General features: G+C 34.7%; 1 protein-coding gene across 3 annotated transcripts in view; it reads left to right on the top strand.

Moving 5' to 3' along the window:
* Nucleotides 1-23546, top strand: part of NIN (ninein) — an 89075-nt gene extending 65529 nt beyond the window's left edge. For 2 of the 3 annotated variants that reach the window (XM_025038738.1, XM_015595947.2), the window contains 10 exons: nt 882-1097; nt 3763-3876; nt 6559-6681; nt 7302-7415; nt 8198-8344; nt 9397-9576; nt 10636-10782; nt 13296-13397; nt 17113-17313; nt 21360-23546. In XM_025038738.1, coding sequence (XP_024894506.1) covers nt 882-1097; nt 3763-3876; nt 6559-6681; nt 7302-7415; nt 8198-8296 — 666 coding nt within the window. In that variant the 3' untranslated portion in view covers nt 8297-8344; nt 9397-9576; nt 10636-10782; ... (1 more) ...; nt 17113-17313; nt 21360-23546. Of the gene's footprint in view, nt 1-881; nt 1098-3762; nt 3877-6558; nt 6682-7301; nt 7416-8197; nt 8345-9396; nt 9577-10635; nt 10783-13295; nt 13398-17112; nt 17314-19614; nt 20136-21359 lie in introns of those variants that run through there. The other variant, XM_015595948.2, reaches the window with a different exon arrangement.
* Nucleotides 23547-24901: the final 1355 nt, after the last annotated feature.

A 24901-nucleotide genomic window follows, 5' to 3' on the forward strand; every position in this document is an offset into this window, starting at 1 on the left:
TCTACACTTGGAAACAAATGGCAAAAGCCAGCTGAAAAATTAATAATTGATATGAATGGTCAAGTCACAGAAGAAAAGAATACAACAAATAAAAAGATGGTTAGCCTCATTAGTTATTGGAAAGTGAAAATTAAATGAGTTTTTTTAATCTGTCAGATTAGCAAAAATTAAAGATTGATATCATGTAGTATTAAAAAAAAGGGGGGGCGAGTAAATGAATGTACTCATCCCTTGTTGATAGGACTATAAATTGGTAGCACTGTGAGGAAGACATTTGAAGGCTATCAAAACAGTAATGTATATGCATACCTTCTAACCCTGCAGCCCCACTTCTAAAAATAATATTCCTAAACACAAAATGCTACCATGTGTAAATGAATTTTCCAAAAGATGGTTTTGTTTCTTTATAATTAGATTCAATACATTATGGAACATCTTGATACATGAAATACCCTATAGCTACTAAAAAATATAGCATGTGGTGGTTTCTAAATGCACTGACTTGGAAAGATAAGAGTCTGTAAGATATTGTAAGTGAAAAAAGCAGACTGTCCAGACATCTGAAATGATTCAAATTTTTGTTGTAAAGAAGAAAAAAATCTCAATGTGTATATGGGTTTTGCGTATGCATAGACCATAACCTGGAGAGATACACACGTATCCAGCTGTGAACAATGGCTACCAGTGTCAGGTGGGATTGGACTGTGTCACTTCTTCATACACTTCCGCATTGACTGAATTTGTAATAATTACTAGATATTATTTCTGTTAGTGTGAGTGTATAACTTTACATATAAGGGGGAAAGCAATTAGTCTCTAAATCTGTTTTTTGGCAGAAGTAAGGATAACTAGTTTTTAAAACTTATTTCAATTTTAATTAGATTTCAGAATTGAAAACCAAAAACCAACAGTTGGATTCGGAAAATACGGAACTTAGCCAAAAGAACTCTCAAAATCAGAAAGAACTACAAGAACTTAATCAACGTCTGGCAGAAGTGCTCTGCCAGAAGGATAAAGAGCCAGGACACAGCACATCTGAGGAATGGGAAGAAGAAAAGTCTAATCTGAAAGAAGAACTGGAACACTGCAAAGTGCAGGTATGGTTTGTAGCCACCACACAGCCTTTTTGGAGGAGATCCCAAGAAATAAATGTTTATGTTAAGTTTTTTGTACGTAAAGTCTTAATAATTAGAATAGTACCAGCACATGAATAGACAGATAAGTGGAATGGAAAGTCTAGTATAAATGGAAACTTTATTATCTAAATAATAAAGGTAGCTTCTCAAGTCATTGGGGCGAAGATGGACTTTTTAATAAGTGGTGTCTGGGCAACCAAGTAGACATTTGGAAATAGATAAAATTAGATCCACGTCTTATACCATACATAAAGATAAACTCTAAATGGATTGGGAGACTAAATATAAAAAATAAAACTATAGAAGTCCTAGAAGAAAACATGGATGAATTCGTCTTTAGTATAAAGATTTCTCTTGGTATAGAGAAAGATTGTCTAACTATGACTCATAAACCAGAGGCAAAAAAAGAAAAAAAATGATTAAGCTTAAAAATTTTTCATGGCAAAAAAAAAATAAAATCAAAAGACAATTTACAAACTGGGAGAAAATATTTACATCATGTAGGGCTAATATCCCTATTATGTAAAGAACTCTTAAAAAATCAAAGGACTTAGGACCAAAATCTGATAGCAAAATGGAGAAAACACACGAACAAACAATTCACCAAAAAAAAGAGATTTAAATGGCCTCAAACCTATGAAAAAAATGTTCAAAATCACTCATAATTAGAGAAATGCAAATAGAAACAACACTGATATATCATTTCTATCCTATGATATTGGCAATAATTTATAAATATGACAACATATTTTGTTGGCAAGGCTTTGGGGAAACGCACTTTCATACATTGCTGGTGGGGATGTAAACTCATATTATCCATCTTGAGAGAAATTTGGCCGAACCTAACAAAATTACATATGAATTTACCTTTTGTCCCAGCAATCCCACTTCTAGGAGTTTATCCTAAAGATACATCTTCAAAAATATGAAAATTCATATGCACAGTTATTTATTGCATCGTTTGTAATTGTAAAATGTTAGAAATAACCTAGATACTCATACAAAGGAAGAGTGGTTAGATAAATGTGGTGGGGATAGCCCCACTATGTAGTAGTTCTATGAAGCTTAAAAAAATAAATAAATAAAAAGAATGAGAAAGATCTCTATTGATATGAAATGATTTCTAGGACATCCCGTCAAGTGAAAAAAGAAAAGCTCAAAAGATTATCTAAGAGTGTCTATAGTATGCCTCTATCCATGTCAGAAGGAAAGGGACATTAGAAAATACACATATATCTATCTGCTCATTTGTGTAAAAGAAATAGAGGAATGATAAGCCAGAAACTAAAGAGAAGGTTACCTGTAGTGAGTGGGTGGAAAAGGGATGGAGAGAGGAATGGAAATGTTGTAGAAGGGATAGTGAAGGGAGTGACACTCCTGAGTATATCTCTTCATATAGCTCTGATTCTTAGAACCATAGTAATGTTTCACATACTCGTCACATACCCTCAAAATAAACACACAATTAAAAGCAATCAAGATGTGGGGGGATACAAAAATGGAACACAAACCAATAAATTAACATAACTGTATTATAAATGGATAACATAACCACAATAAAGAAGAATTAAGTAATTTGTAAATTAATTATCTTGATTCTAGGGCTAGTCAGTAAGTGAGTTTCTCATGGGGGTGTAGGTTAGTAATTCTGAAACTACTTTGTGTATACTAGAATTGAACAAATAAGTAAATATATTGTGGACAATAAGAACTGAGTGTCTCACTGTTGGAGAAGGAAGTTATAAGTAGGGAAGTGGGGAAGACTGATATGAGCCCTCTGATGTTGGGTTGGCATTCAAGATATTAGTATAAACTCATGTTTCTTAATATATATATGGATGAATAGAGATACAGGTGTGTATACGTGGATGGGGTGCACTGATCTTGGTTTCTATCTACCATAAAAGGAACCAGGGCTCCTAGGAAAAATGATTGGTTCTAAGGCTAGGACAAGGAAAATTCAAGGTGAGCCTGGAATATTTCATGGTGCCAGAAAGAAAAAAGTACTCAAAAAGAGATGGCATGTTGAAAGGACACAGGTCGCAAACTGAAAGAGCTCCTAATGGCCAAAGCTGGAACAATTTCATCAACTAAATAATCATAGTCTAGCATAAAAGTTACAAAGAAAATATAGAATAAAAAAAATATCTATGGATCCATACTGATATAAAAAACTGAATAAGTAAATAAATGGAGGAGAAACACTGTCTTTCTTACAGTAGAATTTCAGTTAATAAATGTAGAAGGAAAGAAGGAAATAGAAAGTCATTATCAGGCAAACTCCAGAGTAATAATTGTTATAGACACTGATAGACACTAAAATTAATAAGCAAAAGTTTAAGGAGAAACATAATTTGCATAGTCTCAAAGTATGTCCCCCAAGAGAAAGATAGTAACTTTACAGTGGAGAAACCTGCAAAAACTACCCTAGAAATCACATTTATGCCATTTAAGTGGAAAGTCTTCTAAAGATAGTTTTAGTTCCATTGAGTATAAGCATGGTCATGAAACAGTGTGGTATTGAATTTGTACTAGTGTGTCCTTAATGCTGTCTTTTGTGAACCTGGTAAGTTTCCCCAGGCTAAATGAATATGTATATTATTTGACTTTTACATTTTTTTCTTAGTCCTCTACTTTAATGTCTTCTCTGGAAGCAGAACTTTCTGAAGTTAAAATACAGACTCATATTGTGGAACAGGAAAACCTCCTTCTCAAAGATGAACTGGAGAAAATGAAACAAGTAAGACTGCTGCTTAAGAGGGGTCCAGGGGAAAGGGACTCATAGGACAACATGTGGCTGATGGTCTAGCTTCTCTGGCTATCAAATATCCTTTTACCGACTTTTGTCATCTAGCTTGTTGCCTTGTAAAGTTGAGGACTTGCAGTACAAGTCTATAAGGGCTCGTACTGTTAATTCTCTAAATGTTGTTTCAATTATGTAATGTACACGTTGTAGGGTGAAATTCTATTACTGTAAATGAATCACAACCACTTCAGTTTAAGAAATTTATTGCTCTGCTTTTTTCTAGCCTGGTAAGAAAGTAATATTATCTAAGAAGAAGGTGACTTTCTTGCTTATAGTTTTAATAACTATTCACCCAGATTCATGGGACACAGGCGGCAAAGCTGGTCTCTCTTATCTCTTTTTCTTATAGCAATCTAAGTATGAGACATCTATCTAAGGCATATCAGTAAATTCTAAAGTATTATCAGGATTGCATTCTCACTTATAAATTTGACTTGAAGAAGCCTATTTCAAAGTTTCAAAGATTTAAGTATAAAAGAGGGTTCACCTTAAAGTTATATTCTAACATTGTCCTATTTTATTTTTTATTCTGAATTTTTCCTTGAGTATAAGACCCTTTCAGTTTGAGCAATCTGATTTATAATAGAATTTAGTTCTACTTTATTTGCATCAACAAGGCATTACTTTATTATAACACCCTTAGATTATAAAATCCTCTTGCATATCTGTTCAGCCTAGGAGCATAAAGCTGTCTCTTCCTGAATGCTGAAATATTTAGTCTATACTACTGAGTGTTATGTTTGTGTCACTCTCTAATTAATTCCTATCAGTCTTGATTTCCTAATTGGATTATAAGACTCTCAGGAAATTTGCATCTCTCATGATACCTAATACAGTACTGGTACTTAATGGATGCTTTAAAAGAACGTTTTCAGATCAGATGCTGCTGTGTGAAGTATATCTGTTTTGCCATAACAGAAGCTGTCTGTCCATATAAACATGACAGAAGTTAAAACTATCAGGGCTCTTCTTTAGTATATAACTATTCCAAAGCTGTTATTACCAAGTCATCCTAATTCGTTTGGGCATACTTTTTTCCTTTACCTTTTGAAAGTCTGCCTGTTGTTCAACCTTTAAGATAATGATGGATTCCAAATCCATAGCATGAGATATGTATGCTTTGTGACTTTGCTAAGCTAGAGATCAGAAGAAAAGGAGCAGAGTTGGGAGTAAAATAGCAATGATGACATCATTTGGCATATTTTATTACATATTTATTACAGAGGCATTGATATAAATCTTGAGATGGAGAAACAAGTGAGCCCTGTCTGCTTTGGGCAGAAAGTTATTTCATGGCACGCTTTTGGACCACAAGAGTAGGATGGTGTCAGCCCATTGTTGCTGCCTTACAGCTTGGACCTAAAAAGCATGTACTGTTCTGTATGACATAATGCCTCAAAACACAATAGCATAAGCAGAAGTCACATGCCAGTTTGTAGACACCCAAAGTGGTACCAGGCTTTGTGGAAGCCCAGAGGTAGAGAAGCAAGTTAGTGAGCAAAGGAGAAAGGTCTTTTATTAAACCAGTGCCCAAGTACTTTAAAATATATTTCCTACATCTTTCTCACTTGTTTAGATTTGTAAAGTATGCCGGATTTGTTGCCAATTGAAGACAAGATTCAACCCTTAAAGGCTATTTTGTCATACTATTAGTAAAACAAAATATAAAAGAATTTAAGATAGGAAGTAGAAAGTTGGCAATAAAATCATAATGATAATAAAGAATTAAACATTTGAAAGCCAAGTGAAGTGGAAGGAAATTTTAAATGTATGAATTGTGGGAAAGATTTAAGAAGTGTAAGAAATAATCAGTCTCTTTAAAGCAGTGTTTGGGGGGAAGTGGAGGTTGTTCCCCTGACCCTTGGACATTTAGCAATGTCTGGGGACATTTTCGATTTTCAGAACTGATGTAGGGTAGGGCTGCTACTGGAATCTAATATATAAAGCCAGAGATGCTGTTAATTACAGTGCACAGGACAGCCCCCCAAACAAAAAAATTATCTGGCCCAAAATGTCAATAGTGCTATGGTGGATGCTGAAAAGGAGCAACAACAACAAAAGTCTTGGGTTTGTCTTGATTCCATAAATGGAGATGAGGAAGCTATTGTGTCCATACTAGCAACATTTTACTCAAGAAGTCAATTTAGGCATCACCGATTATTTTACCTTTAAACTTGCCCTTGTGTTGATATATCATACTTGGTTCATGCCAATTCCATAGTCTTGACTGAGATTTTTTGAAAAAGATTTTTTTCTAATTAAAAAAAGCACGAAGAAAATCTATTGTGCTGTTGTACACAAGTTAAATTGATGACAGGATGGCAGTATGTTATTTTACCCTGAAGGGAAAACAGAAAGCTAGAACCATTATTTAACAATGTCTGTCTGGTTGCGTCTGTCTGAGCAGACATTTTCAACAGTCAATTGGAGAATGGAAAGAAGCTAGCAAGGAACATTTTGTTAAAGTTAATTATAGTCTGCTAGAGTTTATATGTGCTCTGAAATATCTATTGATAGAGAACCAGTAGTAGCCATGAAAATGACCTGTTTACAAGTATCTCTTTATAAATACAGCCATGAGATGTGATGGGGGCTTGTTTGTTTATCTCTTAACAGCTGCACAAATGTCCCGATCTCTCTGACTTACAGCAAAAAATTTCTAGCGTCCTAAGATACAATGAAAAACTACTGAAAGAAAAGGAAGCTCTAAGTGAAGAATTAAATAGCTGTGTTGATAAGGTACTAAAAACAAGACTTTTTACCATTGTTTTACAGTGTGTACCATAATTCTCTATGAACAATGCTATGTGGGCCTCCTGTGTTAGCCTAATTGTTACTAAATCCCCTAGAATAGCATTCAGCAGGTATTATGTTATTAAATACAGTAAGATAAAGTTTGTCTCATTTTAATAAGTAACCATGCCATTTAATATATATTAAATATATCACTATTCTACTTACGTGTAATACAAATATATTATTTAATAATCTGATGTCTATTACATAGACACACACTTTTTTTCTATTGTATTTTCCCTAGCAAATCCAAAAACACTGTTTTCGTCCCACCTGCCTTAATAGGCATTTCGTATTTTCCTATTATAGTACCCTTTTTTGAGATTTCTAACTGCCTTCCAGTCCACCATGTCTCACCTACAAAATACGAGGCAATGAGAAAGAAAGAGACTCCTTAAAATTAAAGGTAGAAAAAGGAGTCAGTCAGGAAAACTTCTTTTACCTTGCTCTGCTCCCCCATGTAAATGGATGCGACTTGATCTTTTCAGCATAAGTGGAGGCATGTAAATTGAGGCTAGATATTGCAAAAAGTACCTGTTACTTCTTTTCTTTTCCTGAAACAGTTGGCAAAATCCAGTCTTTTAGAGCACAGAATTACAACTATGAAGCAAGAACAGAAGTCTTGGGAACACCAGAGTGAAAGCTTAAAGTCGCAGCTAGTGGCTTCACAGGAAAAGGTACGTGGACAATTCTTGTTTCATCTACACGGTTAATATTTTCCTATATCTTCCAACAGAACTCCCAGTGGCAAGAATGTTCCAGGCGGAAGTGGCCTAAGAAGGCTCAGAATGATTCAATTTGACTAATATTTGATACATCCTTATAGTATGGTGAAATAATTTGAATATTTTTCTCAAAGTTCATTAATATGAGATTATCTCATCATCATGAGATTACTTATATATGAAAGCTTGAGAACAGTGTGTAAAAAGGACTCCTTGTTCCTAATTTAGAAGTAGGATTTCTAAAGCAGGTCCATGCGCTATTATAAAGACTTCTATCAATTTTTTTTACAAACTTAACTTTTTTTAATTGAAATAATTGAGATATTTGCATGGAGTGGGGTTCTACAAGTACATATTTTTATTTTCAGCTAAGAGGATCTTTATAAACACCACAAGCTAAAACATAATTTGCATAAAATTAGATAAAACCATCTTTTGTGATGTCAGTGGTACTTATTGGTTCTGTAAGATGTCACTTGGTAATATACCAGATGACTATATCAGCAGTACCTTGCCCTAGGCATAGTTCGTCATTATCCTAAATATAATTCAACATTCTGTAAATATGCATAGTATACTGGGTTTCCACAGAGCTACTGTAAAGAGTCGGATATAATAAGTAGAAACAGCAGAGACCTTGGCATTCTCTTGTCCTAGTTCATTCATACCAGGACATGGTGTAGGTGAGACCATGAGGATTTGGGTCACAGTATAAGACTGTTCTCCTGATTCAGGTTCAGAGTTTAGAGGACACCCTGCAGAACGTAAACCAGCAAATGTCCCAGATTAAATCCGACCTACAAGTGACTCAGCAAAAAAAAAGGAGGCTTTAACAAGAAGTAATGTCTTTACATAAGCAACTTCAGAATACTGGTGACAAGGTAATTTTCTTTTTTTATTGACGTATAACCTACCATAAAAGTAGGCATTCTCTCTTGGTGATACTTTTATTTTTAACTGGTTTTTTTTGTTTGTTTGTTTGTTTTTTTGTTTTCTTTTTAACTGTTTTTTTTTGCTTTTGTTTTTTTGTTTTAATAAAGTAGTTGTTTCCATTTTTAAAAATTACTTCTGGGCTGACATTTTTCTCATAAAGTAGTTGTTTCAATTTTTAAAAATTACTTCTGGGCTGACATTTTTCTCAGGATGAGATTGTAATTTTCTTTTTTGTGTTTTGGCTTAAAAAGCAAAAGGCTTATCTAGTAGTGCCACCTTTTTTACTTTTTAAAGCATTTTTCAGGATCCAAAAAATCACTGTGGTAGCTTAAAGCATATTCCTGTGTTCAGGCCTCAGTTACATGGACAATATATGCTCTGGAGTCTAAAAAAGGATATGATTGCATATGTGAAAACGAAAGTAGAACTTAGCTTGTGAAAGCCTTTCAAGTTAGCAGTGCATTTCAGAGTTCCCTCTGTGACCTCTGTTAACCAAAAGAGCAGTTATCTCTGTTCAAAGCATATCTTCATAAGAACGAGGCAGTTTTTAAGGCCAACAGTCTCTATGCACTTGCGTCCTGTATGTAACTGAGACTTGCCCTATAGTCACCTTTGCTATTAGACTTGATGGGGCTGTTTTGCCAAAGACCATTTTAAACAGAGAATTTATAAACCTTTTTTTAAATCAAACTCTGATAATATTGTTTTACTGATAACTATATATACATACACTCACTCCCATTAGAAAATAAAGGTGAAGGTGAAAGGTACTTACTAAAAATTGCTGTCATTAAGTAATGTAATGGCTGTGTGTAGACCCAGAGGGAAGATAGAGTAATCAGGAGGATCAATTCATAAACTATATACATGTCTAAACAATGTACTGTATACTTGAAACTAATAATAAAAAAATTTTTTTTTAAATTACTGTCATTAGGTAAATATGACAAAGTAGAAATCAGCTTGTTTTTAAGGCTTCACTCTGCAATTCTCTCTTAAGAACTGGGCCCCAGGAGTAGCCACCCACATAGCAAGATTCTGTAACCAGGAGCAAAATCTGTCTTGGGACAAGTTGGATCATCTGAGGAATGAGGAACAGCAGCTGCTTTGGCAAGAGAATGAGAGACTCCAAACTGGGGTACAGAACACCAGAGCAGAACTCACACACTCCCGGGAGAAGGTAGTTTGTAAAGTTGCACATGGTGGCGTATGTTTGAAAATGCTTAGTTTGATATGAAAATGAACGTTTGATATGATTGAAATGGTTCTCAGGTATGGATTTGAGTATTCTGCTATGGCAGACTTATTTTAAGAATGTATAATTTATCTTTTCCTTTATTTCATTTTATCCTGATAGGTTTATACAATACTTTTCATTTTGTTTAAGCAGTTCTGTATTAAAATTTGTGATTTTAATCCTCATATCCAAAATATAGACTCATGGAAATTATGTTAACTTCCTCATTCAAATAGGCTATCCATCAAGACTAGTAGTACAAAAATGGCAAAACTAGACTCAAATCTTGTTGGTCTAACTCCTTGTTAGAGAAAAGGTACCCCCTTTTAAAGGTTACTTCAAGGTTTAGAGGTTAGAATGGCCGTTTAAAGATTATATTTAAAATTTTCAAGGTTAGAATGGTCTTTCAACCACTAAACTGACATTTAAATTCTTTACCTCTGGTACCAACCATGTTTAACTTAAATACGTCTTTCAAGGAGGAACTCTCTGAAGAGCCACAGATATTCATTTAGAACATCTACTCTGCCTGAAACTCTGTTGTCACTGAAGTTGCAGTGTTGAACAAGACAGATATGGTCGCTGTCCTCATGGAACTTGGTTGATGTAAAATATTGTTTCAGGTGTGAACAGTCCAATACAAAGTTGATGGGCCCATCACCTCATTCACTCCTAAAAGTTATGCTTAGGTAACAGCAAAAGTGCTTAGGACTGTTCTCTTTACTCCTAGTCGTTTGGTAGAGCCAGAAGTCCCCTTCTTCCCTGTCTATTCCTTACAGTGTTGGGTTTTTAGACCTAACCAGACCAAAAATAGATTTACCTAGAAAGGATCTTTTGAAATCCAAAAAAGTAGGCTTTAAGAACTGGCAGACTTGACTGGAAAAAAATATATATTTTTAATACAACACCCAAGCACTGAATAAAACCTTTACTTATGTTTCTTATTTCTCCTGGCTAGATGATTATATTAATATTTCGTCCTCATACATTTGTTCTCTTTAGGTTCGTCATCTGGAATCCAGCCTTCTTCCCAAGCACCAAAAACATCTAAACTCATCAGGTACTTTCAAGCCCACAGAGCAGGAGAAGTTGAGCTTAAAGAGAGAGTGTGAACAGTTTCAAAAGGAACGATCTCCTACTAACAGAAAGGTAAGTTTTCAAGAGTTTATACCATGTGTCCATGTTCTGATTAGGTGTAACAAAATGTGTGTTTCTTCCCCTGTGTGCTTCCAAAGAAATGACTACAATGGCAAAATTTGGTTCTTTCTTGTACTATACTATGCTTTTGTGTCTTGTCAAAACAGTATCATACTTCTTTTTGATTGATTGAGTGATGGTTGAAAAGGAGCAATTAACTTTAAGCTTTCATAAAGAAGATGGTTAGTTATCTTCATTAACATTACAAAGCCTTTATAATTTAGTAAAATATATAGGGCCTGAATATTAGGAATATCTTAAGATCTGTATTATCTATTGATGTATAACAAATTAAAACAACAAACATTTGTTGTCTTACAGTTTCTGTGGGTAGGAATTCAGAAGCAGCTTAGTTGAGTGGTTCTGGCTCAGGGTCTCTCATGAAATTGCTGTCCAGATACCAGCTGGGGCTGGGTTCATCTGAAGGCTTCACTGGAACTAGTGGATTCACTTCCAGGTTCATTCAAACTGTTAGGAGGAGGCTTTTCTTGCTGGCTATTGGAGGCCTAAGCTCCTGACCACCTGGGCCTTTTCTCAGGACATGGCAGTGAGTGAGAGAAAGATTCTGAAAGAGCTAGATGAAAGCTGTTGTACCTTTTATAAGCTAATCCCAGAAATGACACACCATCATTTCTGCTGTATTCTACTGGTCACACAGACTAACCCTAGTATAGTGTGGGAGGGGACCATGCACAGGTGTGAAGACCAGAAGGTGGAAATCATTGGGGACTATATGGGAGGTTAAACCTCTGTTGCACAGTTCAGTTTACTTTCCGTATTTGGTTCCATGAAGAGTTCTAAACCAGTGTTACTTTGGGAGTTCGAATTTTCACTGTTATCTTCCTCTTCTGAAAATTGTGGTTTGTTTATCTGGGGAGAATGATGAACTGCCATTTCCTTTGTTATAAAAACTTTATTAAAAATGTTTTTAAGTTTGTGAGTTATGATGACCTTTGGCAGTAAGAAGACTGGGCGTGCTCTAAAGCTGAAATGTCATTTAATTTTAGGTACATTCAAGTAAACTTTTCAAGGAAGACCATGGGTTTTATCCAGCTGCTCACAAAGGGAAAAGTCTAATGATAGGTCTTAGAATAACAATGAACTTAACTGTACCTGGAGAGATTACACTTCGTTTAAAAATACTTGCTACTCTCCTTCAGTCCCTTTTGATAGAAGCAAAAATCAACTTTTTAGAATAGTGTCATGTTTTCTACTTAGCAATATTCTGAATTCCAGTGTCTTCATGTAATAGAGAATTCCAAAACTTGGATATTCTTAAAATCTTCAAATTTCATCTTTAAAATGGAGAAAGGAGTTATAGAAGTCAGGTTTTACATACTCCAAGTTTTAAACCTTTTAACTTTGCCTTAAGATAGTGCTTTTCCCACTGCAGATCCATATAGAAGATCATGAAATTGATTTAGTGAAACATTAGCATTTTTTATTAATAAATGGCTCATCATAAGGATAAGTATTATTTCATGAGTTTTCTTTCAGTGATATATATTTATAACTGATTATGCATATATATGTACACGTGGGTGTGGGTATATTGTCTGGGTTATGAGATAAAATGTATTTCATACACTGAGTGGCATCAAAGTTTGAAAGCCAGCTGCCTTAAGTTATCTATTCTACCTAGGAAGACCATGTGCTGTAGGTGTAAAAAATAAAAAAATAAGGAATAATAAGCTAACAAGGTCCTTGCAATCTGTGAGGTCAGCCAAGGATTGCCTCATCTAAAAAAAAAAAAAAGTTATCTATTCTTTGAGGAGTGGTGATTAAAACTAGATTACTTAGATATAATCAATGCACTGAATTTTTTTAAGATAATTTATTTTTTAATTACAGTTGACATATATTATTAGCTTCAGGTGTACAACATGTCTAATAGTGATTAGATATTTATATTCCTTACAAAGTGATCATCTCAATAAGTTTAGTACCCATCCGACATCACACTTATTTATTAAAATATTATTGACTATATTCTCTAAGCTGTACTTTACATCCCTGTGACTGTTTTTATAACTAGCAATTTGTACATCTTAGTCGCTTCCCCTTTTTCATCCATCCTCCCTCCCATCTGGCAACCATCAAAATGTTCTCTGGATCTGAGTCTGTTTCTGTTTTGCTTGCTTGTTTATTGTTTTTGAGATTCCACATATACGTGAAATCATATGGTATTTGCCTTTCTCTGACTTATTTTACTTAGCATAATGCCCTCTGGGTCCAACCATGTTGTCACAAATGGCAAGATTTTATTCTTTTTTATGGCTGAGTAATATTTCCATTAATGCACACATTATATTGTTTGTTTTCTTTGGAGGAATGAACTCAGCTTTTTTCCAAGATTTGTGATTTCTGACTAGCATCAATTTGTTGTAATAAAGTAGAGGAACTCCATTTGGGTTTTTTGTTTGTTTGTTTTTGTGTTTTAAAGGGAATTTTTTGTTTTTTAACAGATCTGTCAGATGAATTCCCTTGAACGAGAATTAGAAACCATTCATTTGGAAACAGAAGGCCTGAAAAAGAAACAAGTAAAACTGGATGAGCAGCTAATGGAGGTAAGCTTTTAAGCAAATGGCCTTGGCTATGGAGAATATTTTAATCCATGAATGAGGCATTTGTTGAGAGGGGCTAGCACAGCACTGAATTTGTATCATGAAAAAAGTGAAATGTAAGTATGCTGCCAGGCTGAATTCTTTGGCCTATCTTACTGAATTTAATGGACATTTTAGCTTAATTAATAGTCATAGGAATTCATACTGCTTCACAGCAGAAGTAATGTTAATTACCCTAAAATATAAGGACCTGTATATCAGCAAATTCAAGTGGCAGAGACTCTGTCCAAAACTGAATAGAGGTCCCAAGCTTTCTCGCCATTGCTATGGTTTATAACGGTTTCTTGACACCTCCCATGTTGGATAGTGTTTTATCAGTATGATCGCTCTCTAATGACCTCTTCAGTCAGGAAATCTGTGCAGGGTATTTGAGAGCATTAGCATCGAGAAATTTAACGCTCAAGTGTTGCCACTGTTTATTACCTTAGTAACTCAGCACTGCCTTGTGAGAGGTACATCTGTTAAATATAAAAATGGATTTGTAAAATTTGTCAGCTTGGACATTGGGGTTTGGTTTACTAGATTGCTTTCTGAATACTTAGAACAATTATAGGCTGTAAAATAACTAATATACAAATCCTTAATAAGTTATAATTTCATTGAGATATTTTGCTTTGGGTAGATGAAAATATTAATCTAATGTTTAGTGAACTGTAAATTTTATATAAGGTAGAGGGACATGGATAGAAAATGTCTTTTGTGCTCTGAAAAGTACTATGTATACAAATATTTTTAAGCCAGAATTATAAGAAGAAAAATATTTAAATATTTTCTTCCATGAAGCTGGGCACGTGCAAAGGTAGCTTTACATAGATACTTGGATTTTAAATGTGAAATATTGGCAAACATATCACATTGACATTTAAATGACCACTGAGGTTGTCACTTTTATGTTCTCTGATTTACCCACTAATAGGGAGATTCTTGAAACTCTAAATTGTGAAATCTAAACCATTTTTTTTCCCTCTGTCAGCATATAATAAAGGTGATCAAAACCTTGAGCTATGGGCTGTGTTTAGATGTAGATATGTTCTTCTGATGAAATTATTATAAACCGTAATGAATAAGATATCAGTCTAAGCCTGACCTGTCTAATAACAAATTGCAAGGTAACAGGATATTCTTAATCGCTGCTAGATCCTCTCCAGACACTGCCAGCAACCAATTCTCCCACCTGCTCTTGCTGGCCTCGGAAGCCTCCTTACCTCCAGCCCTACTTTAGGTTATTAGCAATCATAAGCAATTTCCCCTCATTTTCTCCCTGATCTAGTAGTAAATATTTGCTAATGGATGAAGGAAATTGAGTTTCTTGGCATAGAGCTGAATAAAGAAAAAGTATAAATTTTCAGTTGGAACACCGAAAAGAACATCTTACACTATTCTTACAAAACTTTCTTTACGAAATAAGACTGAGCTACTAACTCTGTATAGATCTATACAAATTGGATTCTATAGCAGTCTTACTGAAATATAATTCACATACTATACAATTCACCTATTTAAAGTGTACAGTTCAATGGTTTTTGGTATGTTACATTAATTTTAAAAATTGTAAATATTCATAAAATTTGCCATTTTATCTATTTTAAGTGTACAATTCAGTGGTATTAATTATATTCACAATATTCTACGACCATCACCACCTACTTCTAAAACTTTTTCATCACCCCAAACAGAAACAATAACCACTAAGCAAAAATCCTCCCTCACACCAGCCTTACAAATTGGATTTTTATTTATGTTGTCCATAGATTAGGCCAATTTGGGAGATATACAGTGGTTTGCATATGGGGCAGGGGACAGGCAGGGAGATGTTCCTACATCAGAATCTTTGGGTCAAGGAATTTAAGAAAAGCTTTCTGGGTGATTCTGACATGATGTATGCATTCCCTTGGAGGAAAGAGCCTCTCCTCGCCCCTCTATGACAATTTAAAAGCCACTGATCTGATAGAGTACATATCCCTACCCCAATGTAAGTAAAGATCCCAAATCACTTGACTAGGAAATGGAAGAATTCAACTCCTACTGCAGGGCTTTTTCAACTATATGAGGCAATGTTCTGTAAACAATTCATTTTGGACATTCAAAAAAAAAAAGGGTTACAGACTATGTCAGTAGTTCTAAAGTCTGCTGTGTACCTATGATAGCCAATAGTTCAGACACTTGAACAACAAAATTGTTACAGTTTATATTCTACATCTGCAAATGGCAAGGTATTTAACTGGAGAGTCATTCCATACTGGACCAGGAATCTTCTAAATAATTATATTGGGATGAGTGGAGATAAAGGTGCCAAAGCTTACAAACCAACCGAATTACAATACGTGAGGAAGGGGTTGTAGGATGAAAGCTATATTTTAAGTAAAATTTATATACAGAAATGTAAATGTTGGTCCTTTATAAGTTCTTACTGACTAGAGCACACATATTCAAGTATATAATACACTCAATTTATACTGTTCTTTCTCTTTTTATAACTCATACTTTTCTTCTTTTTATAACTCCTGTAATTTTCTTTTGTTTTGTCTGTGGCTAACCTGTACCTAGAATTCTGTGGTTGGAACTAGCAGAGAAGGGTGCAGTTCTCTGCCTGAGATAGTGTGTGAAGGTAGAACATTCTCTTTCAATGAATTGCATAGCATGGAGACATCTCATTAAACTCCTTGTTCATATAACCATTTCTACTGACTATAACAGTTAATAAGTACTTAAGGTAAGAGCCAATATTCATTTTCATGTAGAATATGTCTTTTTATACTTATATCAGGATTTTCCTCAATATTTAAAACTCAGCATTTGAAGACCTGTGTGAAGAAAATCATCCCACTGGTATAAAATCATGGGATCATAATTCTCCATATACTTTGTTCCTGAAAATAAAGTGACCAGTTTTCAAAATCTATAACAAATATTTCAAAATGGGTGATGGCCCATCACAGAAATTTATATTTAAGGAAATGGATAGTGGCTCTGAAGCTTCATGAGAATATTTAATTATAGTTGTATCCTAGAGAACCTTTTTCCCTTCTTACAAGCTGGGAGGTACCTCTTCTTGAGTTTAGTACTTGGTCACATTTGTTGCATGCCTTCCATTGAGCTCTGTGTCTGCTGAATGTGTTGACAGATGTGAACTGGCATGCTTCACTGGCCAGATGCAATGCATTCTCCTTTTTCCTCTCCCCAGCTTTGATTGGCATATGATACACATACCATTTCCTCATTGTCTTGAACAAATATTTCTATTCCATGTACTTCATTTCCCGGATGTTCTGGGATATCACTGGATATCACCTCATGCCCCAGAATTGCCTGTCTTATTATGCTATTTAAGAGTACGACTGATAAACGTTAAAGATTTTGTAGATGCAAGATGAGATTCTTTGAAAAAAAATTCAGCCGTTTGCCTATTCCAACTCTGGTGGTGGTTTTTTAAAGAGGGATAATCAAATGTTCTAGTGTCAGGAAAAATGAAGTGGGATTCATATTGTGTACCTCATACCCTAAATTCATATTATGTACGTCATACCCTACAGTTAAAGAGTGAGGAAGCATGTTATCAGTGAGTCATAGGCTTCATTACTTTCTGGTTGACACTTTGAAGGGCAGCTCTGTGATTGAAGGCACTGTAGCTGACCAGGGCCTTGCCTTTGTCCTCCAGATGCAGCACCTGAAGTCCACTGTGATGCTTAGCCCATCCCCTCATGCTTGGGATCTGCAGCTGCTCCAGCAGCAAGCCTGTCCAGTGGTGCCCAGGGAGCAGTTTCTGCAGCTTCAACACCAACTGCTGCAGGCAGAGAGGATAAACCAGCTCCTGCAGGAGGAACTTGAAAATAGGACCTCCGAAACCAACACACCACAGGTATGAGGCTCTTGTTTCTCCTCTAAGAGTAAACTCAGATTACCTAATTTAATTTTACCTGTTTATTTAAAATTATACCAGTTTAAAAGTGGGACTAGAGAACATAAATCTTCTGTCAGAGTTACACCGTACCTGATTACAAATCTACAGAACTACAGTGGCTTTATTGTTTTGTTTTTGTTTTTTTTTGCAGTGCTGTTTTTGAACTCTCAGCTTCCAAGCTGAGTAATTAAATGTTCTGGGTCTCCTTTGCACATTCATAATGATAAAGTATCAGGATCACTTGAGCATAGTGCACAATTAATCTAATATTTTTGCCTAATACCAAAAATATTATAGAATTCAAGTGCAACTCTAGGATATACATTGCTAACAAAGCATCTTGAGTTTTCCTGTACCAGAGGGCTACAGCCTGCTGAGAGTTCCATGGAATTCACAAGTGGGGACTTTTCACAATTAACAAAGAATGTGTAGTCAGTGCCTCTTTTTAGTTGACATAATAGTTCACTTTGAGTTTTTCAAACTACATCATTCAAAAAATTATTTTTAAGAAAATAAAGATCTTCTTCCCCTTCCCTTTGAAATTAGCATTATCCCAGCTCACTACCAGGCACAAGTTTATATTATCTAGGTTTTCAAATAGTTATTTCTCTTTAGTGCTTCATTCATAATCATCCTTTTTCAGAAGTCTCTTAACTCTTTGGTCTTGCCTATTTAGTTTATTCAGAATTAGAAATAAAATTTTTAAAATAGTTTGTAGAATTCTGAATTCTTTCTGGTTTGGACGCTATTCTGTTTTCAAATACCCAACTCATTTAATGTAATCCCCTCAAAGTAGCTTTGCAAAGTCACATGAACACTATAATGATGTACCAGAGCAGTTCTCTTTTCCTCTCCTAGTAGATATCTATGCTGTGATGATGTACTTCTGTCATCTTTTTTTGTCATTTTTTTAAAACTCTAATCCTTTATTCCCATTAGAATACAATGAATTTTAAAAGATTTAATTTCGTTTTGCAAAAGTCTATATAGTATTTATTGACTCTGGGGAAACATGATTTTTTTAAGGATAAGAAATTAATGAGTTGATAAATCACTTAAATAAAATATAGGTTCTGACACAGAATAATTCTTTAAATTCTAAACAGTAAGGCATATGAGAAGAGATAACTAGAATTCATTTAGTGTTTAAAAAGCCATTTTAGTTAGAAATCACATCCTACATTACAGGTGTCATTCCAAGAAGTTTCATTTCATTCTCTAGGACAGAATGGACAGCTCTGAAAAGATGAAGTCTGGCCCTGGCCACTTCAGAAGCACTGTCTCTTGTGTGTAGTGTTTTGTGTGCCACACGGCAAAATTTCCAAAGAAACTTAAAATTTTGTCTTTTGTGCTTTAAAATCTGTCTTCAGAAGCTTCTTACGTTCTACTTCAATTTCCAAATATTAAAGTTAAGTTCTTGAATTAAAATCGTAAAGATAGGGTGTTGGAGAGAGGTTTCAACCCTTCATTACAGAATTATAAAATATTGAGATCATTATAGGATCTCAACCTTTAATGGACATTTTAAACCAAATTTTATAATTCATTACAGAATTATAAAATATTGAGATCATTACAGGATCTCAACCTTTAATGGACATTTTAAACCAAATGATTAGGCTAAGATTCTACTCCTTGCTTTGTCATACACTATTTCCAAAGCATGTTCTTCTCAACCAATGTTTTAAAAAAAGATATCCCATTACTTCATTTACTTCAGGATTAAGTAGACAAAAAAGGTTAAGTTTTTTGTACCAAAAAAATAATTCCTCTAGCCAGGATCTCAATCTTTAATGGACATTTTAAACCAAATGATTAGGCTAAGATTCTATTCCTTGCTTTCTCATACACTATTTCCAAAGCATGTTCTTCTCAACAAATGTTTTAAAAAAAGATATCCCATTACTTCATTTACTTCAGGATTAAGTAGACAAAAAAGGTTAAGTTTTTTGTACCAAAAAAATAATTCCTCTAGTCAGATGGCAGGGTGGACTACTTATTACTCTCACTAGAATGCCACTACAGGTTCTCCTGTTCCTGGTAACTGAACTGACACCAATTTTAAGATTATTAGAATCTGCACGTTGTCTTTGTGTGTGGAGTGATGTGATTTCTTCTGCCTTGTGTTGCTTTGCTTGCACATGTGGTGTTAATGTGTGTGCTTAAGAATTGTTTGCATTATAAATGTGTGATTTAGACTCCCCCCAAAAAACAATCTGGACATCAGGGTGAAGTGTACCACTTGCCTTCTTTCTCTAGGCCTTGCTACCGGAGCAGCGAGCAGTGCATGCAGATTCCTACAGAAGGATTGGGCACCTGTGAAAACTGGGCTGCTATTGATGGCATTTCTTACCATGACAGATATTCATATGCACACACTCACACATACCACACAGAGACATAAACTGAAAAATGTTTTGGAATCAAGTGCTCTTTTAAGTTATGATGACGGTGATGATAATGATGCCTTTGCAGTATTATGTCTCTTATTTATTTATGTAGAAATGACAGATTTTGTGAATAGAATTCACAAATTTCAGCTTGTTACAAATTTTATTTATAACATTTAAAGAATGTGGATTTGAGATTCTTGAAAGGATGTATTCTATATATTTTCTCATTCCATATGTTGTAACTATTTTTAATAAAAGGTACTACTTTTATATATGGAATATGAAGAAAATCAGGGTTATTTATACTGTTTTGTAGAAGATGTACAATACTTTTTTGACAGGAAAAAGAAAAATTTTGATGAAACAATAAAATAAATTTTAAATATATGACTGCCTTTGTTTTCCCTCTTTCCCAGCCTTTTGCCATACACCATGTTCTTTGAATTAATTACCTGTTATTGTGGGGGGGTTTGTTTCGATTTGTTTTTTTAAGGCAAGTAGAAGTCAGGCATTTTTCATTTTATGTTTGAACTTTATATCTTTTAAAATATAGGATTTTTTAATGCTAGATATTCTCAAGGCCTGATTTCTTGAATATATTTTTTACAATTTTCATCTTCAAATCAGTCACGTATATAGTTGTTTATGTTTGAATAAATGCTATTATTTAATAACCAAACAAATGTTGGCTTTCAACTCATGTTTGGTCATTCCACATGCTTTTTAAAGGATGCCTTTTTGAGAATATTTTTAAAGGCAGGTTATGCCATCAGCCATTTGCTTAAACGCTTGAAGAACCTCTTAAAATCTGAAATTCCTTACGTGGACATTTTGATGGACTTTAGGGAGGGACAGTCAGTTGCACTCTAAATCTCTCTCTTGGTCCCTCTGTTCTCCCAAACCCACATAATCCTTAATCTGTCAACTGCTGTGTGAGGAGAGGAGAAGCTCGGGCTCTTTTCTGCCCTAGCTTGTTTCATCTAGGAGTTGTTTGTGGGGAGAATAGTTTTAATTTTAAATCTGTTCTAATGGTAAACCCATCCTCCAATCCAGATGTTTGCTTCACATTGACAAGTCAGACTGGGAAACAGACGAATAGAATAATTGGCAGGAAGAGGCTGATTATCACGAGGAAAGAAACACAAACATGCTCACAGTAAGCAGGCATTTCAAAGAAAAATCAGAGGCACCTACTGCAAGCCGATTGGAAATATTAGGCAATCCTGAACAAACTCAGTTTCTGTTTTATTGTTGAGAGGCCCACAGTATTGCAAAGACCCAAGTCGTAATTTACGTTAATACCTAATTTACTAGACGGGAACACAGGTATTAAATTATGGGTTTTAAGAATTTTGCTTTATCTCAGGGGAAGATGGTAACACAGGTAAGATTTTTTTTTAATCTTTGGTTCTTTCTCTGATGGGGTTACTTTTCTAACATGCACAACCCATGCAGAACTCCCATTTCATCAGAAATCCACCATTCCTGTTACAGAGGCAGACATTTGCTGTCCTTTCTCTAGGCATCTTATGGGGAAAATAAACTACTAGTGTTTTCCTTTCAGTGTGGCATGATTTTCAAATGATAATGCTTTCTTTTTCTTCCCTTCAGGAAAACCAAGAACAACTGGTAACTGTCATGGAGGAACGAATGATTGAAGTTGAACAGAAATTGAAACTGGTAAAAAGGCTTCTTCAGGAGAAAGTGAATCAGCTCAAAGAACAAGTGAGCCTCCCAGGTCATCTCTACCCACCCACCTCACAGTCCACTTTTAACTCCAATTTTACATTCCTTTATTGCCATTAATTTTTGTTGTCTAATAAAGGCAAATTCTGTGAATGTATAGGAGAATTTAGGATTCACTCTCCCCATACCACTTCAAAAATAATGTGTTATACATTATTTTTTTTCAAAGTTCTTGTAAGGTACATGTTCATCCACAATTTTTTAAAAATGTATTTGTTAACAGTGACTCAGGTTTTTGTTTGTTGGGTGTTTTTGTTTTTTGTTTTTTGTTTTTTTAGGCCCAACACAGGAAATATCTCTAGTTAAATAAGCAGAAAATTTATACTGGTAAAAAATTGTAGGATGTTAAATAGAACTTTAGCTTTCATGTTTGTAACAGTTATGACAACCTCAAAAAGTACTTTATGACTATAACCAGACTCAAAAGGCTATGCTTTGAATTAGAATCCAGACCCTGAATTCCAAGACTGCTAAGCAGCTTGAGCCTTTTCACCTGCTGGTGGCAGGTGTGGCCTGTTTAGAAATTATATGTGCATCCACTGAAGAGACATGCAAAAAGGAATACTTTCTAGGAAAGTTTAATAGCTTCTCTGGAAACTGAGATTGAGTTGAACTGATGGGAATAGGAGGGAGGAAATTGCCCTACCTTGTTTTCTAGATACATTAAATTTAAGAATACTCTCAAGAGAGAGTCTTAACACAGAGGTAGATAGGAACTTTCTTTTGCCCTACATCTTAATACACAGAATGGAAAAAAAAAAAAAGTCCCCTACAGTAAGCATTTATTGGATCAGTCTTTTCATCCATTTATTCAACACATAATTACTATATACCAGGTACTGTTCTAAGCATTAGAGATACAATAGCTAACAAAAAAATCTCTGCCTGTGTGCATTGTAGTTCATCTACAAAGTACTGAGCACTTGGCTAGGTAGTAGTTTTGAGAATTAAAGGAAATGGGGTCTACTCTGTTTTCAGTAGAGGGGAACACAAGAAATACTTGATCCAGTCCCCAGGAGTTGAAAGAAGGTTTCCCAAAGGCCTCTTAACCTTAGTATTGAGGGTCGAGTAAGATTTTAACAAGTGAAGAAATGTGGGAAGGGCATTCTAGGCTATGGAAACATCATGGAGTTATAACAACAAATGGGTGAGACATCTACGAACACTGGCGTTAATAGTTTGGCATAACTCTGTCCTGAAAGAAGCAGAAGAGAGAGAGGAGCTAGCAGTAGAAAGCCTTACATGTGGAGCCATGGAGTTTGAATTTCATTCTGTAGGTGATAAAGAACCATCAAAGTGTCTTCTAAGGAAAGGAAGGGAGGGAGGGAGGAAGAAAAAGTTATATTACAACAGTTCAAAAGAGAGAAGATTACTATGTTACACTTGCCAGTCACCTAGGTTTGGGGCTTCTATAGTCTTTATCATTGCCCTGTGAAGTGCTAGTAAATTAGCCACTCTTCAGTTCTTTATCCCTATCAACATTTATACTTTCAGATGCCCTGCTTGAAATTGGGTGTAAAATGAAGAGTTAATGAGAGAAGGGAGATCAGAAGATATTAACAGGAGCAATAATAAAATCATCCCGAAGCCGCTGACAAGTTTTTCCACTCTAACCTAGATTATATATACTAACCACAAAGATTAGACTGTATCTTCTAGACAAGGCTCTAAGCAAAAGAGGAAGAGTTAAGGAAGAGTAACTGCCCAAATCTTATCTCTTTGTTATAATACATGAGCCAATTTTTTAAATAATCAGGAGGTTGCATCTGTTGAAAACAGAGTTAAACACAGTTCACACCCTATACCTCAGCAACAAGTTATAAAAGTATTTTGATATTTTTAGAGAATGAATAAAGGAATAATACCTAATTTATTTGGGAAAAAAACTTTCATTTTTGAACCCTCAAATATCTATTTGTTCTTTTCATCAGAGACTTCTAACATATTATGCCAAGAAACAGCTTGAAATAAGTGGGTTTGCTCCACTCGTATCTCTGATGCAAGTCTGATGTTAAAGCTTTATTGTAAAATAAAAGAATATAATCGATAGAACCCATTTGCCTTTATTAAAAAAAAAACTCTCCTTATGTCAGACTTCAAAGAATTATGGAAATGGAGTCAAGATGTTTTTGGTTCTGTTTCTAGCTCTGCAAGAATACTAAAGCAGATGCGATGGTGAAGGATTTGTATGTTGAAAATGCCCAGTTGTTGAAAGCTCTGGAAATGACTGAACAGCGACAAAAAACAGCAGAAAAGAAAAATTACCTCCTAGAAGAGAAGATTGCCAGCCTCAGTAATATAGTCAGGAATCTGACACCAGCACCATTGATTTCTACACCTCCCTTGAGGTCATAGCAAAGCCAAAGGATACATTCATATTTGCGCACTTTACTTAAATGGATGGAACATTTCAGTAGGTTCTCTCAACCTTTTTTTAAATTTAAAAAACCTTTAATAGCTTAAAGTTAAGCCTAACCTAAAACTGCCAGCAACATAATTGGAGTCTCCATTCATTGTAATGAGTTTTCCTAAACAGACTCTAACAGAAGTTGCAAACAAATATTCACATATTTTACTGTTTGAATTATTCCCAAGTTTTGAATTTTCAAAAAATATTTTAATAGCCACCAAGAAGGTAGATATTGAAAACGATTCAAGAACCTTAAAACCCCAGTTGTGAATGAGTTTTTAAAAATAATTATTATGGACAAATCTCTCTAAATTCCAGATATTTTAAGTTTGAGATCTGTCATTTTGATGTTTATTTTAAACCCAATGTGTGTCTTCTTACACACTTAAATATGGAAAAATCATTCTGTTTCTAATAGTTTGAGTTAATTGGTAGACTATTTGGTAACAGAAACTGGACTCAATAACCATTGAAGTCAGAAAAGCCAGAGTCCATAGAATTCTACCTTCTAACACCTGTAACCACTCTTGATGTAATACAGATATAAAACTGGTATACTCAACTGGACTGTTAATTAATGTTAAAACTTAACTTTCTTTAAAAAGCCTTTTTTTCCCCTTATAAGTTTTCATTTGGGAGCTTGTCTTCTAACAATGGATAAAGCCACATTCTTATAGCATTTGAACTATACGAAAAGCACTGAACAAACCACTTTGAAGTAAACAGCTACTCTTAGGAGTAAGCACACCATATAGTTTTCTCTCTAAAGTATTAGAGTTCATGAACTTACATTTGGGGTTGCCTCAAGAACTCAGGGAACAATACTTTAATAACTGTCTTCCTGAAATACTGTAGGGCCTCTAAGAATTTGAAATGTATAAATCATATGATCTTATTTATTTGTCTTATATTTAGAACCATAGTAGAATTTTTATTTCTAAATTTTTAGTGACTGTAATCTTCTGAAAAAAGGGCCTCGATTAAAGAGTTAAAAGCT

This window comes from Pteropus alecto, unplaced genomic scaffold, assembly GCF_000325575.1.
Source record: "Pteropus alecto unplaced genomic scaffold, ASM32557v1 scaffold86, whole genome shotgun sequence".
NCBI lineage: Eukaryota > Metazoa > Chordata > Mammalia > Chiroptera > Pteropodidae > Pteropus > Pteropus alecto.